General features: G+C 39.5%; 1 protein-coding gene and 1 long non-coding RNA gene across 13 annotated transcripts; one reads left to right on the plus strand and one right to left on the minus strand.

Moving 5' to 3' along the window:
• Nucleotides 1-1,504: 1,504 nt before the first annotated feature.
• On the minus strand, nucleotides 1,505-11,552 carry LOC307036919 (uncharacterized protein). 11 transcript variants are annotated; one of them, XR_013807512.1, is made up of 17 exons: nucleotides 10,076-11,550; nucleotides 9,180-9,543; nucleotides 7,701-7,827; nucleotides 7,362-7,442; nucleotides 6,924-7,131; nucleotides 6,563-6,731; nucleotides 6,374-6,472; nucleotides 5,693-6,192; nucleotides 4,982-5,611; nucleotides 4,723-4,840; nucleotides 4,554-4,646; nucleotides 4,325-4,442; nucleotides 3,875-3,991; nucleotides 3,566-3,757; nucleotides 3,168-3,320; nucleotides 2,699-2,898; nucleotides 1,505-2,529 (listed from the first exon to the last, which is right to left on the minus strand). XR_013807512.1 is itself a non-coding variant. In XM_079677572.1 (8 exons), exons 3-7 carry the CDS (start codon nucleotides 4,620-4,622, stop codon nucleotides 2,699-2,701), a joined length of 696 nt encoding a protein of 231 aa, XP_079533698.1. In that variant the 5' UTR covers nucleotides 4,623-4,625; nucleotides 4,723-4,840; nucleotides 4,982-5,486; the 3' UTR covers nucleotides 1,505-2,529. The 11 variants fall into 11 exon arrangements, 3 of the variants coding, with proteins under 3 accessions (XP_079533698.1, XP_079533697.1, XP_079533696.1); XR_013807513.1 differs by having other exon boundaries at nucleotides 5,693-5,852; nucleotides 5,960-6,192; nucleotides 9,180-11,550; XR_013807515.1 differs by having other exon boundaries at nucleotides 4,554-4,625; nucleotides 9,180-11,550.
• Nucleotides 11,553-15,693: 4,141 nt separating this feature from the next.
• LOC307036936 lies at nucleotides 15,694-16,851 on the plus strand. 2 transcript variants are annotated; one of them, XR_013807532.1, is made up of 3 exons: nucleotides 15,694-16,111; nucleotides 16,314-16,385; nucleotides 16,464-16,851. It is a non-coding gene; the product is annotated as an uncharacterized lncRNA (long non-coding RNA). The 2 variants fall into 2 exon arrangements; XR_013807531.1 differs by having other exon boundaries at nucleotides 16,314-16,851.
• The last annotated feature ends 948 nt before the right edge of the window (nucleotides 16,852-17,799 follow it).

The raw sequence follows: 17,799 nt of genomic DNA on the forward strand, positions 1-17,799 counted from the left end.
GCGCACACTCAAACATCCAATCAGAGCTTGAGGACTATCACGGGGTTTGTCCATGGTTAAGGCTAGAAAGGATCCGTCTAGTGTAAATATGACGTCACGTTCTCGTTGTAACTCTCGTTGTAATCGGAGCGGCTCGGAAACACATCTACAGCAGTAACATGATGCAACATACACATTAATGCAGCAGCAATATTAATAGAGAAACATCAGACATAATAGTAAAACACTGCAAGGGAACATTTTATTGCACCAGGAGCTATCTTGGGACTTTTACTGCGACAACGTTGACTTGCCTGTGAATAAAAAATAAACCATAGTGTTGGTGATCTACAGTGTTGTCATTCTTCTTTGAACACCAGCAAGATCGCTAACACCCTATTTCAACAATCACACTCCCTGTAATTGACATAATTAATAGATAGTTTAGCTTCTCATCATCAGTTGCTGTGGCCCACTGATGTTAACGATCGTAACTGAAAGGCTGCCTGCCAAACGTAAACATTCAGCCATGTGACATTCAGCCAAACTCTCGCGAGAGTTTTACACAAGACGGATCCTTTCTAGCCATATCCTTTGTCCATGGATGGGTTTGTCAAGCGAAGCGGAGAGAATACTTACTTCCGGGTGTAAAATTCTCTAAGGCAAATGAGCTGCTCCGACCCTCGGTCCTGACGGACTCCAACTTGTGTTTATTAATCAAACAAATAAATACACACAAGGATACTTATGTGTTGTTGAGTAAATAACAGTCTGTGGTTTCGAAAAGAATACAAAATTAGAAGGAAAAAACGATGAAACAATAGATTTCAGTATTCTGAGCCCCTACTGTCCCCATAACTGACGGCAACAAAAGTCCTACATTATTCAATTAAAATAAAGTTAAAACAATAAGTGTGGCTTGATATTGAGTAAGAAAAAGGTTGATAAACGCTGTGAGAATGGATCTGCGGAGAGCATTTCGCCTCGATCCCAACGTGTCTATTACCAACGTTCAGGGAGCTCTATGCAAGTCGGTGACGGGGAGGGGCCCTGACCGTCCGTCAACATGTGACAGGTTGAGAGTGAGAACGTGTTGCTGTACAACAAATCACCTCTGGCTGGAAGAGAACTCTCTGCTCAATAGTTTCTCTCTTCACTGTACATTTGACATATTCAGTTTAATATTTAATATTCCATCTGTCACATAGTTATGTAAATATAATACCTTGCATATCTTGTTATTGCTCATTTGTAAATTCAACATGTATATTTTCTTCTTTATTTCTTTTCTTTTTATTTGTATTGTATAATGCCATGTGTTGTAATGCTGCTGCAACGCAAAGATTTCCCAAATTGGGATCAATAAAGTTCTATCTTATCTTAAACCAACAACCAGTGTTCCGGATGAGGATAATCTCTTTACAAAAATATTTAAGTGCTAACCCATATTGTTACTTCTAAATGAATTTATTTCCAAACGCATTATAATGCAGTGTGATGTAAACAACAAAAAGTACCACAGATGTATGCTTAATTTATATTTATTCATCAACCAACCACATCAATAACATTGTTTTTAAAACAATAAAATGGTCCTCTCTGGCAATGGTTTACTTATGTGTTTCACCACAATACAAGTAAAAGGCCACCATAAGGGTGTACGTCTTGACTCTAGAGCGTTGGGGTTAGTCTAACATGAAAAGCATGGACAACAGAACATAAAATCAAGTTATGCAAACGGTTATAACATACAGTATTAAGAAATCATACAACACATTTGTTTATTATTTAACTATGTATATTAAACATGTACATTCTATGTGTAAACCAAATATAACAATTTATAACAATGTATTATTTGGTTTTGAGAACAACAATGAGGTGATTCACCAAATAAACTATTTGTTGTTTATCTCAATGTCCCTAATTATACATCCTAAAAGACTGTGCATTGTACATGTTGAAGTACTTCAATCAATCAGGTTAATAGCTGGAGACCAAAAAGGAAATATAACTGACAAAGCAATTAAAGCAAGTAACGCAAAAGAAACAAAAATGAAGAATTAGAGGAAAGCTGTTATTGGCCTGCGGTGTAACAAGTGCAGTCATATAAAGTTAATGACAGGTAAATCCTATAAGAGATCGAAAATAATAATGCATAGGCATCCCGTTCTGGGAAAAAAGGGAAAGACCTCCTGCTCTTGGACAATGATGTGCTCACCAAGTTGTATGGTAACCAGCAAGATATACTTGGAGATTTAGGAATTTACATTCTAGTGTTTCAAAAAGGATCAAAAGTGAATGGTTCATTGCTCAGGATGCATTCCAGGGACGCTGAGCATTTTCTTCAATACAATTTAAGTTGTGTACAAGTGAAATGTTTGGCCTGATGCTGCGGCATAGGGAAAAGTCATATGGTCAACATTTTCAAGGGTGATCTTTCATTGAGGAGTATGAATACAATCTCTAAATATAAAGTCAGTAAAGTATTTACATTTCTGATAGCACATCAAGTCTTGGCGGATATTCGTGCTTGAGAGCAGCAGCAATCTGGGGAAATAAAGAGAAACAAAAAAAGAGGGGCAGATCAGAAACCAAATTTGAGGTTTTTGAATACACAATGTATGTTTAGCATTAATGAATACAAAAGTAACAGCAACATGTCTAGGTTGAGGCTAAATCAACAAAGATACTGTACATTAATTCATAAGTAAATTACCTAAATTATGTTTCCTTCTTCATCTTCACTGGTGTCTGGACTGCTTAGGCCACTTTGACTTTCCTCTTCATGTTGAAGGAAACAAGCATCAGGACCTAAAGCAGTCTTGTACTGCTGCAGTACCACCTGCAACCTCTCCAACACCTCAGCATGCTTCCTTCTTAGGGTGCACCCAAGTCCTCCATTCCCCTTGTCTACATCTGAAAATACACAAAATATTGTTATATGGACATACTATAAAGTAAGATTGCTTCACGAGGCCAGAGCACTTCAATGGAGTATATTCTCTCCCATGTACATATAAAGATGATTGTCACTGTCAAGGGACTTCATTATGTAAAATGGCCGGGACGAATGGGCAAAGGCCATTATACTCCATCCTTTCTGTGACCAAGAATGATTTGGGCTGACTTTTTTTCCTTTAAAACTCATACTTTACAAGGGAGGTTAAGTTTTGCTTTCAACTTACTTTCCTCAGCCACCTAATTTTTTAGAGCAACTGCCATGTTCTGCAACCATGTGCAATGCTGCGCCATCTCCCACAATAGGATGCCTTTCTCCTCTTGCAGTCTCCGTGTAAGCATGACTTGATCAAGTATCTTTTTCTTGGCTGTAAAGTTTGCTAAAATCCAATCACAGTTATGTATATACATGAATCACATTTTCATTATAGCATAACAATATGTTTAAAACTCCAAACATGTACTTTCAAAATAATCAAATGTATACACAATAAGAAAACTTAAGATATACCCTTAAACTAAATGAACGTTCTAACACTCTACATGATATGTGCATAACTCAGCAAGGTATACCTTCATATAACAGAACTTCCAATTAATTATTATGAAATATCTGAAAACTGACCCATGCCATGAACTTCCCACGGCCACAGCGCGGACATGATGCTCCCTCCAGAGAGGGAATGCTCCACCGCAGCAACATCTATGCCTCTGGCAGAGTCGTGTACCAGCTGGTTGTACTTCAGTATCTCCTGATTAAGGCGCTTTTTGTCGTCTGCAAGCTTCCTTCGAAGTCGATGGCGGAGCTTGCTGCTGTCTGAAAAAGACATGAAGTAGTGGGATAGGGATATGTGACAAACTATATTTGCAAGTGCAAAAAATATATATAATTCAGTAGGTTGAATCTGCAACCTAAAACATTATATTGTTATACCATTCTGTCGGTAAAGGGATTGCTTCCGCTGCCTCACACTTAGGTAAAGCCCCTCAATGCTTTGCTGAAGTGCTGTTTGAAGGATGTCTTCAGAAGTACCCGATGTTTCTGATGTTCCTGTAGAAATAATATTGGCAGTAAAATGTACTGTTACACAACACGTAACGGTTTTGAGAAACAAAGTTGTGCAACATATTTAACACCTTTTAACACAAATTGATGGTACAACTATGGAAACTGGAACATATCAGAGATAAACATGGACACATAGTTGGCTTGCTATTGCTTGAAGATTATGTCCCTGTCTACTGAAATCCAGTGAGGGTCCCATTACATGGCATGAAAAATCAGCCTTATTGCCTTAAAATTGGCTGCTCTTTAGGATCAAATCTGTAAATTCAAACAGTCATGGACAATGATATGTAGCTGGTGTTATCTCGTCGTGCTTACCAGATGCCCATTCCTTCACGTCGGAAATCCACGTCGAAACCATGTCATCTGAGACACAATGTAGCTCCGTCTTGAGTTCCTCAAGACTTGCAGTCTCTTCCAGGAGCCTCTTACTAGTCTGATAAACAGTAGACGATGGACATTTATCAAGATTAAAACTTGCAATGATTAACAACAAGCCATGTGCAAATGACAAAGGACACAACAACACCTTTAATAGGAGGCTCACCTTCACATATCTTGTGGAAAGTGCCTGATGAAGGGAGTCACCTTTTTTTCCTGTTCCATCCCATTGCATGCACTGTGAGCATGTCCAGTCGTGCTTTTGAAAGCAATAATGAAGTTATGATGTGTCATCTATAAAAGTATGCAATAATAGGGCAAAACCTTCCACTCACCTGCTTTGGACATGTATTTTGTTGTCAGGGCACAACGGGACAGGTAGCTGTTGACCTGCACCACCTCTTCCCCAGCGGTCATCCCTGCTCCCTCCTGGTTCTTCCCACTCCATATAATCTGATGGTAAAAGGTTGCTGGAATTGTTGTGCAAAGAGGCTAAATACTACTATACTAAACAGTATAGCTTAGATATTTACTACTTCAGTATTATAAATATAAAAAATATAAATGTACGTGATACAAAAATATTTCACATACCTCGCATTTGGTAGCATGGGCTCGAGCATGCATTACACTGAGGAATGGCTTCATGGTGGTCAGCTCCTGGAGAGCAGGAAGGACACTTGCAGCTTTCTCCATGTACGGCCAGTACTTGCAAGCCACATCCATGGCGAAGAACTTGGCTTTGGCTGGCATGGGTTCCTTTTGAAGATACACGGGGTAGGCGAATATCTCCCCCCTGTACATATTTAAGGCCTTCAAAAGAAACCCATGGCGACATACAGCCACCTCCATCCCTTCTTCATCCAGCTTCGAAGCCCTCATTGACGTCTCCCTCGCTGCTGTCCACTGGGGGTCCCCACATGTGCCTCTTCCCTGGGTCTAAGACACACATTACATCATGACAAATCAGTTAAAAGCAATGGAATCACGATCTACACCATTTGTTCTAATTATCTGATTTTGGAGTAGATGGTAAGGAGAAGTAGCTGAATTTGAAGAAAGTCAGGGTCGGATATACATGGCTATCTTTGTGATATACCTATAAGGTAAAATGACGAATAAAAACTTGCATTTTTCAGTGATCTCTGTATTTTGTCGACAAATGCAGCCACCGCGCTGTCTTCTGCTACAAAGAGCCCATTAAAAAAGGCGCTGCCATCAGAACTGAGGAAAAAAAGATTAGCAAATATATCCATGAAATATAAACAGTAATAAAAAATAAAAAAAACATTGTAAAAACAGCACCTTCCACTTCGTCGAAAGCGATACAGCTTCCTGTTTCCATCGGCAGAAACAGCCAACATCTCCGACGTGCAGGCAGGGCAGATGAAAGGAGCACCACAGCAGAGCTGGTCTTCCTCATACGAGGCATAGGAGAACTCCAGAAAGCTGCGCTGCAGTGCATCTCCGTTGACAGGTCCAGATTGGAAGATAATTACATATATTGCTGTGATTTTGTCTATTTACGGAAATGTTATAATGTATAATATGGTAAAGAATATTTACACTTACTCTTCCTCCACACTTTGTGCGATGCTCCAGCAGCTTTGCAAAGGCCTGTCTGGAGTATCCCGGAGAGATGACCTTGAGCTCTTCAAAGGAGCTCAGGAGGTCCAAGGTGTAAAGTGTGGAAATACTGACCGAAGCTGGCCAGTATCCACTCTTAAGGAAGACTTTCAAGTCGGGGGTCCACTGCTGCTGGCAAGTTTGACAGACATATAGTGGCAGATGCAAGTCATAACACCCTTGGAACAAGTAAATAAACATAATTAAGACACATTTTACAACAGTTCCATCTACAAATAGTCAAAGATGAACAGATATTACATGAAGGTTTTATTCCAAGTGGAAGCACAATGCCTCAGCCCAACAGTAAACATATAACAACAATTCAATAGAAATCCAAATATATATATATTTGTTTACCATTGATGGTAATTAAAATCACTGGTTTGCCTGGTACCACAGTGAAGTTTGTGCCTTTACCGGAGCAGTTGGGTGCCTTCACAGTTGGCAATATGCAAGCTGTCAAAAAAAAGAGAAAAGCACTAATTACCATTATATGCTGGCCGAAGAGACATGTGAACATCAAAATGCAAGTTTGAGAGAGCATACCTTGGTCATGGGTGTCATATCCACCTTCCACTCTAACAACACACGTTGTTGGAATAATTGGTTTAAAAAAACATTCATTAAACTGTCCCTGTTGTGGAGTGGCTGGTTCTTGTGATGAAGTACATCACAGTCTCCACAGAACCACTCCTCGGGGAGACACTCTCTACACCTTGTGAGGAAATACAAAATTATTCTAATATCCTAGAATTACTTTCATTTTCATGTGGGTTTTCTCTAGGTATCCAGTTTTCTAACATCCCAAAAGTCATGCATGTTAGCTGAAATAGAAGGGCACTGAGTATTAATACTGAAAAATTACAATTAGGTAAAGTAATTTAAATAAAGGTAAATGTTATCTCACCTAATAACAGCCGGCTCGTGGCAGAGGCCACACAGGGGATGGCCAACAGCCTCTTTTTCTAGAAGGCATTGTAGGTGGTGTGGTCTCGCTTCTTTCCAGCGCTCTGAGGCTTTCTGCTGCCGAAAAGACCAGGATGAGGCAGAGCTTTTTTGAGGCTCAGGAGGAGGACATGAGGAAAGAATGTCAGAGAGTCTCTCCATATTCTTTTCTGTGAACAGAATGGGAAACTTTAACTGTAAATGACTATATTTAAGATGAACACTAAAAATCAAGGATCATTTCTTTGCTCAGTATGGAACTGGCCAATATCTTTACTGAATTACATTCCTCGTTCGAGTCCTGAACTGTCAGTTGTGTATAAGGTTATTTTCTCTCACTAACACAATTTATTTAAAAATTGATTTTAGTTTTAAACTTAAAGCCATTTTTGTGATTTACCAAATTTGTGTTGTGCTGAAGGTTCAGTACGCAGAACCTCCACACTGGAAGACTGGAAGCCCTCAGTCGGGGGGGATGTGACTGTAAAACATCACACAGAGGGTTAACAACAGATAACTGATGATTTGTATTATCTACCTATTGTTTAAAAGCTTGTAAAATTAAATAAAGCATAGTTCTTATGACACCACAGTGGGAATGTCTCCGACTGTAGTGTCACTATGCGTTTATATATTGGAATTATTGTAGACCCTCAACAAGCAATTACTGTGTTTTTTTCGATTTTCCAACCATTTACTTAGTAAATTCATAAAAATGTAAAATAATTGGGATTTCAACCTGTAGCTGAGCCTTGGCGTCGCCCTCCACGCCTCCCTCTCGGCTTGCCACGTCCTACACAGCCCCTTTTAGGGGACTGTAAAGTGTCTCCTACAGAGCGTGCCCGTTTCCTCTCCTCAGCTGCTTTCTGTGACCAAGTAACAACTCATGTAAGGTTGATGTTGCTGATAAACTGATACCATATGACAGTGGACAAATAAAAGTAAATTAATTCACTTGAAGAACATTTTTGCTTCAAGTTTTTCCAACCATATACAACTAATGAAGTAAAACAAGTTGAACAAGCTTTATTTAGTAAGCCTCTGCCCCCCATGTTGTAATGATGAACCGTTTTGCAAAGGCCCTATAGACAAGTTTACGCGCCAAAACACGGGTAGCGCCATGACACTACACAAATGCACTTCATTTCCGCCGGAATTCTTTTGCACAGCGTCTGTCGGTGTAAACCGATGTAAACAGTCAGACGGGCACTGGTGTAAACACAGCGATTTCGATGCTAACAGTGATGCTAGCTTGGGAACACGATTCTACTTCTTTGACTGGAGATGGCGTTACTCTCCCCCACCCGAATTCAGTGCAAAACTGGGAGGATAACATGACGACGTGGCCCAGCATAAAACCAAAATAAACTGCCTTATTTAGGTCATGCCCACAGGAGCCAACAGTTGTCTGTTGTTTACATAATGCACAATTTACATGATCTCTTTATGCTGTGCAATATATCATATGTGCCTGTACTGTTTGAGTGAAAATAAAGTTTGATGTAATTTAATTTCATTATTGCACTGTTATTGCATTATTGCATTTCATATGTTCCTTAGAGTGCTACAATTTCTTTTAACACAGTTCATCATTCATATTAAGCTCATACTGTACATAAATAACACTGAATTAATTAATTGTTGAGAGGAAACTAAAGAAATGGCTTCAACAAGAAAGATCACATGTTTAATCCTAACAGGTATTACAAATTAAAATATAAAAGCAGCCCACACAATTACATCACTATGAAAATATTCATATATAATATTAAAAAATACAATGCATGCAGTATTTGTTGTGTTTATCTGTATTTAATGAACAACATGGCTGGGTGCTGGGTGCTGGTTTGTGGTCGTAGCACTCTCTATCTAACCACTCGTTCAGGTGCTTTCTCGAGTGATTGCAACCAACTACCACACACGTAGTTCCCGAACCACTTTTCTTCATGTTGTAATTGTTATATCCTCTTTGTCTCTGCGATATCAGTGATTTGTCGGCACAACGGAGCTAGCTAGCAAAACAAACCCAGTCCGCCAAAACGGAAGTGCATTGCATCGAAGGGAGGAGTTCAGGATGTAGAGCGGAAACGGCTCAATAACTTGTGTATACATTGATCCAAAATCCAGTTACTCTTGGCCTGTTCAGCATTTTTTGGATAACAGATAGTGCCGAATTCAAGTGGGAAATGAATGAGGTCATATGGGTTAAAACCCCAACCTTAGCTTCAGCTAGGATGTGTTCATGCTTCAGCTCAAGAGCCATGCGTTTCCCTTCTTTGGATGTGGGATTATTGGGGTCTGGGTTGTGTTTTGTTGCCATTGCAACACAGCCAGCCAGCCAGCCAGACAGACACAACAGATATGCAACAGCTGCTGTATGAGACAAACAGAGATAGAGACAGATTGTAAGATTGAGATGGATAGATGAAGAAATAGATAATGAATGATAGAAAAAGATAGACAATAACTATAAGAAAGGTAGGTAGATAGACAGAGAGATAGGTTGAGTTTGGCTCTTAAAAGTGCCGTTGGTTTTATGATGGTGTAGATCAGTGTATGGGTTTGTGGTGTGGGTACAGGAGCTGCAGGAGAGAACAGAAAAAGTGAATTATGTAGTGAAACTAGTTTTTTTAAATGCACATTGTGACGGTTTAACTACTTTAGACAGACTGAGTTCATTTACGTGTTTCCTGTTTCATACGCGTAACAAGCACATGGACGTGGACTATGCCCCTCCCCCCAAACATATATTAAAATGTCGGCCAGTGTTAGTACTGTCATGTGTAAAACAAAAGCGATTAAGATAACGTATAACTCACACTTTAACACCGACGTATGTAGCCGTAATTAAGACAAATATTTTTCACACACCACTTATGAGCTGATATAAATGTAGCTAAACTAGTTTAAGCTTATGTTGAACGTGAGCTAGCTAGCTAGCCGCCCGCAAGAATAATTTCACATTAATGTTGCTTTGCTGATTATGGCGAAAGCATTTCTCAGACTTAGAACAGTTCAGTATGTATGATGAACCATGCGAGTAAAGGCTTAAAAAAAAGCCCCAATTATTAAATCTAAGCAAAACATGTATCAGACTTTAGTGACCCAACTTACTTTGTCAGAGGATGGATCGCAATGCCGGTGGCAGCGTCTTTGGCCAATAGGTGGTGCTCTGAATGATGTAATTTCCGGTACCGATTATACAATAAAATATTAATACATTTCCTATATTTTGACACGATAACGGTACGTCTACACTACAGGCATCAAAAAATGCTTTCAACGCTTCGCCCATTCACTTGAATGGGGTGACGTAGAAGATTTTTAATCTTCGCCGAACTGCATTGTGGGGAGCATGGCATGGCTTTGCAAGCATCACGAGCATCTATCGGCATCAAAAGTTGAACAATGTTCAACTTTTGAGGCTCGATGCTTGGCATCAGCCAATCAAATTCCGTTTATGCAAATCCCGCCAGTGCAAGCTCAGCCAATCCAACCGCGTGCAAGCTGGGAGAGCCAGACCGCAGTTCATTTCCTCATATTCCAAACGAGATATTACGGTAGCAAATCAGCCGGTTCTTTACGACCGGAACTATTTACCGGGATACAAACCGGAGGAACCAGGCATGGAGGGAGGTGGCAGAGACAGTGGGTGAAACTGATAGTTTTTTCGCCTGTTTGGAGAGTTTATATCCAGTTTACTTCGTTTTAACATTGCTATTGCTTTGTATGTCGGGGGCGGGAGATTCATGTGATTGGTTGCTCGCAAAAAATCGCCAAGCTTCAGACACGCCCAGCTTCAAGATTTTTTCATGCCTGTAGTGTAGATGGGCCGTAACTCTTTAATAACCTAAGTAGCCTACGGACAAAAACAAAAAAGTATATATTGCCTTATAAAATGCAGAAAAGTTTAAACATCTAACATGATAATAATAAATAAAAAATAATGATATCTTAAACCAAATAAATAAAATGGAAAATTAACCGACAACAACAATTTAACATAAATAAAACAAGGATTAAAACAAGGATAAGTTTGACTCAATGTTGTGTAAAGTACAAAAAATATATATTTTTATTTTTTGAAAATAATACAGCTTCCAGCTTCCCGAGACACGAAGAGGAGACACTAACAATTCTTCCACTTGAAATGCGTTTAAACTGTGTCAGAGAGATGTTTAATCGGTTCATTTTAATTGGGGATTATGGGTAGTGAAGTGTCTTCGGCCATCCTAAACTCAATGATGCTCGAAATGTCCCTTATAGGCCTACGTCTGTTTCCGGTTATTTTTATTTTAAAATTCAGTTCCTGAAGGACGGCAAAAAAGCCGCGATTAAACAAATAAATAAAAACAAGGATAAGTGTGTGTTATTGTTGACTAAATAACAGTGTGTTATTTTGAAAATAATAACAAATTAAAAGGAAAAATGAGCCCCATTTATTTCCCTCACAGACAGCAACAAAAGTCCGAAATTATACGATTTTAAATAAAAGCAATAATCGTGGCTTGATATTGAGTAAGAACATGTTTTTATGAACCACACAGCTTCCGGTCTTCCAATAACACGTAATGCCGTGAGACTACCAACAGAAATACATTGCTTTTAAAATCGTGCTGTGCAACACGAAAAAAAAGGGGAAAGACTACCAATAGAATTACATTGCTTTTAAAATCGTGCTGTGCAACACGAAAAAAAGGGGGAAATCGTGTTGGTGAAAACGAATCAATAGATTAAAAATCGTGTTGGTGAACACGAAATGCCGTGAGACTGGGTTGGAATAGGTACCAAAATAATATAACTCAAAACACACACTCACTTAACAGCAGCACGTGACAAATATGGCGTGACCATGCCATATTACTGAATGGCCGGAACTGTGAAACTAGCTAGACTATGCTATTTTCCTCATCACCATCTACTCACTGCTGGCTGGCTAATACTCTTAACAACATTTAAAATACATTTGCTTATGCCACAGTGTTGAATGTCAGTTACTTACACGTCCAAAACTACTGTGTAAAACTGTTTTTTATGAAAACAGCTACTTAGCATGGCGATGCTAACCAGAACAATTAGCTACAAAAGGACACTGGCTACACTTACACACATATCACAAATCCCGTGAAACATTACTAAACCATTGACAGTGCATTTACATTATATCTCGATGCAAGCTAAAGACAGAAACGTTAGTTTTGCAGTACCTGTGGATTTTAGAGAGAGGACCAAAGTTAGCGTCTTGCTCAGATCACAGCACGTTTATTTCTGACATGCGCATGAGCTGAGTTCCTCCCTAATGGATCCACCGCAGCGCCAGCGCGCCATCTACTGACGTTACAGTGTATTGTATACATTTTAGGAAGATTATATTATTAACAAAAAAATAGGGGGGGGGGGTGTCTGTTTAAACTTAAAATCTAGCATTTCCAACCTGCTACATCACCACAAATATTTTATAATTTCTTTCTTTCAAGGAAACAAGCTTGTTTTTTTATCGTAAAATGTAGACTTAAAAGGAACAAGTGGACATTTAAAATGACAAATTGGACAGTTAAGGCTGTCATGCTTTATTAGCTCCAATAAACCTTCATGAGTCACTTCCTGCATTTAATAAGGGACATTTGCCTCTGCCACCTTCACACATATAGTTTTACACATGTTCACATTAAATAGGCAGTCAGACTGTCATATACTAAACCAAAATCCCAATGCCAAACAGCTCATGGAAACATGCATATTCTCAGATTCTTCAAAGGAAAATAAACCTCATGACCAGTCTTAGTTTTCACTAAGCAACCTCAGTAGTGATTGCAGTCTAGAAATGTACGTTTGCCCCTGTCTGCAGGGGCCACAAATAATCACTTAATGGTTTGATCACCATGAAAACAAAAACACCTTTAGGGAGCTTCTGGTGTGCCATGTGAAGAACGGTACTTTCCACCGTCATCAACAAAACATCAGATGAGTTCATGGTTTGTGAAGGGGTCGTCTCCAACTGAGACACACTTGAAGGTGTTTTGGCATCTTTTAAAAGTGCAACACCCTGTAAAGACATGTATTGCCCGTCAGATTTATTTTGGCATTTATCTGAAGTTATAAACCAAAGTTAATGAAGGTCCCTTAGCAACAGTGTCCAGGCTACTGTTTGTTTAATATCTTCTTTCGCAGCATTTAACATGTGCTATTACTGCCATAATAGCAGAAAGGAAATTAGCGAGTGCACACACACAGTGATTCAAGCTTTCCATGGTGCAAGTAATGGCTTAATAAAAACGTTTTCACAGACTAATAATCCCCTAAAGAGCTTCATCAGATTGAACACAGAAGGGGGAAATCAGAGATCAGATGTCACAGCAGTCATATAGCTCACGCAATGATTCCTAACCTGGGAGTCAGGGCCCCGATTAAAAAGGAAAAGGAAAAAAAATTCTGTTCTGCCAAAGGATGTTTATTTTTCAGATTGTTCTCTAACTTTTGGTACTATTTTATAAAGTGCTAGGACATGGTTTCACATATGTAGGCCTCTGAGTTATACTGTACATATCCAGTAATCTGAGAAGTGAATCGAATTGATACTGACTTCATCGGATCAGGTATCAGCCAGATGGGACCAGATCAACTTAGATACTTTCGCTTTCTGAACGCTTTCTGTTTTTCTCTGTTTGCTGCAGTGAACTTGTTTCAACATGTGGCCGGGAAGCGTTGACAAATGGCAATGGTTTCTGGACTGAAGAGTCGTAGAGACTGAAGACATACTGCCTATCCTGATGAACCAACTCCTAATAATCACAGTGGTAGAGTACGTAAACAACCATTCATTCACATTTTTGGGCGATATATTGGGTTGGGAAACCGTGCTGGTGACAATCACTGCTTGCAAAGCCATTTGGAATCATTGCGTGGAAGAAGAAACAAAGTGCGTTAATAGAGATGAATAAAACTAGGACTGATTTTAGGTCTTCAATCATAAATGACCATTTTTTGCCACTGCGACAAAACACCAAAAGGGAGCAGTTGGTTTCGTTTAGTATGTCGCTTTTGAAAAGGAACATCCACACATAGGGAAAATAGGGGCATAAAGAGCAGGAAAAGCATGTCATGTAGCTGAATGATGAATTTTAACCCTTGCTCATGTGGACCTAATCACTGCTCTTCACAGCTTTTTCACAATAGTAATCTTAAATGAACTGTTGACTGTCTGTACTAAGGTCAGGATATGGTAAAGATGCATTTTTTAAATATTTCAAATTTTAGAAAATGAGAGAACTGTTATGACATTGATACTACTCGATGTTGGCAGATGCACAGCTCGGTTAGGAACAAATCGAACAGTTTACACTGCAAGAAAAATCTCTCTCTATTGAACTGCTGTACATTGATTAAAAAAAAATGTCTACATTAAAAATGATTGGAAACTAATTAGCTTGAGAATGCTCTTAGTACATAAGGCCAGCTCTTAGGAAGAGTCCTTCACAAAGTGGAAGTGTCATCATGTGAATAGCCAACATGCTGCACTTGTAATTAAAAACCCGATCATGGATGATCATGTTACTTTTAAACATAGACCTGCTTTACTGACATGGTTGTAGAGGTGTTTGGTAGGATTTTACCCTAATTAGACCGATTTAAGTAAAGGCATGCAGATGACATACAACAAAGGCTCTGGTTGTTTTAAAATCGGGTTGCGTTCCGATAATCCAAAAATCAACTCCTAAATTCTAACCCTATCTCCTATTCCTTGACCTCTGAGTGAAACGTCACGGGGTTAAGGGATAGTGGATAGGAGAATTCAAAAGGACTTAGGAGAAGAGACTGCGGTAATTTAGAGAATCCGAATGCACTTTCACTATCCGACATGTTTATGATGCGCCAGCGGACGTCATTGTGTGCGTCTGCTGCTGTGGGGAAACTATGGAAACTACAGTGTTCTATTCAGCAGACTACAACATGGATGTTTAATAAGAACGAGGGACTACTGTAAACTCATCTAGAGACTCTGCACCGTGCTCTGATGCTGTTGTTTTATGCTTTATGAATGTGGACAACAGAGAAACATATTCTTCATGACCAAAGTTGGAATTTAAATAAAAAAGTAAAGTGAAACTTATGCTCGTCACCCTCTCCCTCCGGTACACATTAATACAAATGATCCCAATACGTGTGATTGTATGGAAAGATCTTAAAATCAATACAAATGTACTTATTATAAACGTTAGTACTTAACATCTATCACTGTGTATATCACCATTCAAACATCTTTTAAAAGTTGAACAAACTCCACACAGCTCAGTAAAGACTGAAATGTTGACTTTATTAGATCATTTCAGTAAAAACTAACGTTGATATTTCTCTTTTTGATTATCATACTGATGAACGTTCAGAACAAAGCACTTTGGCAACTTACCACATACGTTTTAAAATGCTTAATAAGCACCTTAACTTTCATGATATAATTTCTCGGTCATAATCGGTTGTTTCCGTGAACGGCCGACTGTTGAGTGACGGCAAATGCTGCGGCTGCAATGCATTGTGGGGCAGCATTTTCTCCTCTCCTTTCGTCAAGGGAGGTCCAGTGGGGTTATGGCTAGAAAGGATCCGTCTAATGTAAATATGACGTCACGTTCTCGTTCTAACTCTCGTTGTAATCGGAGCGGCTCGGCTGTAATCGGAAAGGGTCGGGGTGGGCGGGAAGCGGGAAGATCGCGAAGAGACGTCCTTCTAACTCTCGTTGTAATCAGAGCAGTGGTAACCACTCAAAGTCCTCAAGAGATAGGAAACGACAGCAGTGTGGGACCTTATTGCGCGAAATTACTGAGCACACATACCACCTACAGGATGAGACGTTCATGTGTACAGTGATATCAAGACTAAATGATCTTTTGGAGGACGTAAAGCAACACACCCCACATGACAGTAGTCTTCCTCTCACCTTCACGCCCCCCAAACACAAAAGGCAGAAGAGGACCATAACACCTCTCAGTACCAGCCATTGTAGACACCCTTTTTCAGGCTGGGTGGGTCATAAAGCTGATGTCATGAGATCCAACTACAGAGTGGACAGCTTGAACAAGATTTTAAGAGCTAAGTCCCCAAAGTCTAATGCGGGAGGAGCAGGCCGGGGTACGAAGAGGAGGATAGATGCTTTAGGTAAGAACAAAGTATATTTACTTTTGCCATCTCCTCTATATTCACAAAACACAGCCAATCATCCATTCCAATCCTATGTGACATGGCACAGTTCATTTCACTCCAATAGAAATTGGTATAAAAGAGACCATTAGTCTTCTCATTGTGCTTATTGCTGTGGATAGGTGTTAACTATTGTTGTTGTATTGTATCATATCAAAAGTAGTTTTCATCCAAGGCACCACCGCCGGGTGAATGTTGGAAGCTTGGAGATGAATGGAGCTGTAAAGAGGTGGTAAGTAAAACAACGTTTTTAATCCATTGCATGTGATTGATGTAGTTATAAAAAGTATATCATAAGCTGTCATTACAGTCTAAATATCTAACAGCAAAAGGAGGAGAGTCTAAGGAGGAGAGGAGATGAGGAGAACAGAGGAGAGGAGACAGCAAAAGGAGGAGAGTATGAGGAGAGGAGAACAGGAGAGGAGAGGATACAGCAAAAGAAGGATAGTCTGAGGAGAAGATGAGGAGAGGAGAACAGAGGAAACAGGGAAAGCAGAGTAAAGAGCAGAGTTGAAAGAGAAGTTGAAAGCAGAGCAAACAGTAGCAGGAGAAGTAGAGCAAATGTAAAAGTAACTTTGAAAAGTATCAGCAAGAAGATCAGAGTTGCATAATGTTATTTTGTTTTATTCGTTACTGTTATATTAATGTTGTATGTTAATTTTTGTACATAGGATAATAAAGATGATCTTAACCTTGAACTCGATTCATGACCTCATTTCATTATTAAAACCTTAATATCAAATTACAGACTGGATTCAAATTAGGATCTCCAAATGTGTTGATGTAAAGTTTGTGATAAACTGAAGGATAAAGTGTTCCTTTATGTGTTGAGAAAATTCCCCTCCCTCCTAAGCCAAGTAAGGTATTTAAAAAGCCTCTTGGATCAGCTGGAAAATGCATCATCACAAAGCTGAAAACAGCTGTTTCACTTTCATTTGAAAGATACGACAGAGACAAAGCTGCACATATATGATGATATTATAGAATATGATGCATTGCTGCAGATTAAACTACCCAACGGGATATAAAAGAGGTAAACACATCTACAGCAGTAACATGCAACATACATTTTATTGCACCAGGAGCTATCTTGGGACTTTTACTGCAACAACGTTGACTTGCCTGTGAATACAAAATAAACCATAGTGTTGCTGATCTACAGTGTTGTCATTCTTCTTTCAACAGCAAGACCGCTAACAAGTATTTACATACTTAATATAGTTTAGTTTCTCGCCATCCCAAACGTAAAAATTCAGCCACGTGACTGCGCTTCCGAGCCGCTCCGATTACAACGAGAGTTAGAACGAGAACGTGACGTCATATTTACATTAGACGGATCCTTTCTAGCCATAACCGTCCAGTGGTTCCTAAGCTAAAGGAGGTTATAAAGGAAGTTTGAAACCTCCTTTCCTTTCATTTGGAGAATTGGAACGGCACTTAACATGGCTGCCACTGACGTACTTCCTGGTCATTTCACTTGGTTAGGAAGGTTCCTAAGCTAAATGGACTATTGGAACGCAACCCCGGTGTCGGTACACGATGTGTACGGGCCACACGATGTGTTCGGGGTGCGTCTCTTACCAATGACGTCATGCATTGTACGCATTGTGATTGGCTCTACGGTAATTTACCCAGGGGTGCTGGGG

The sequence above is a fragment of the Notothenia rossii genome (assembly GCF_949606895.1).
Source record: "Notothenia rossii genome assembly, chromosome: 4".
In the NCBI taxonomy this organism is placed as follows: Eukaryota; Metazoa; Chordata; class Actinopteri; order Perciformes; family Nototheniidae; genus Notothenia; species Notothenia rossii.

What these genes read in the sequence shown, in the direction of transcription:
- LOC307036919 (XM_079677572.1), bottom strand. Translation starts at nt 4,622, where the DNA reads ATGCAATGGGATGGAACAGGAAAAAAAGGTGACTCCCTTCATCAGGCA. An exon ending in TTTCCACAAGATATGTGAAG is followed by an intron (nt 4,443 to 4,553) that starts GTGAGCCTCCTA and finishes ACTGTTTATCAG; the next exon opens with ACTAGTAAGAGGCTCCTGGA. An exon ending in CGTGAAGGAATGGGCATCTG is followed by an intron (nt 3,992 to 4,324) that starts GTAAGCACGACG and finishes TTATTTCTACAG; the next exon opens with GAACATCAGAAACATCGGGT.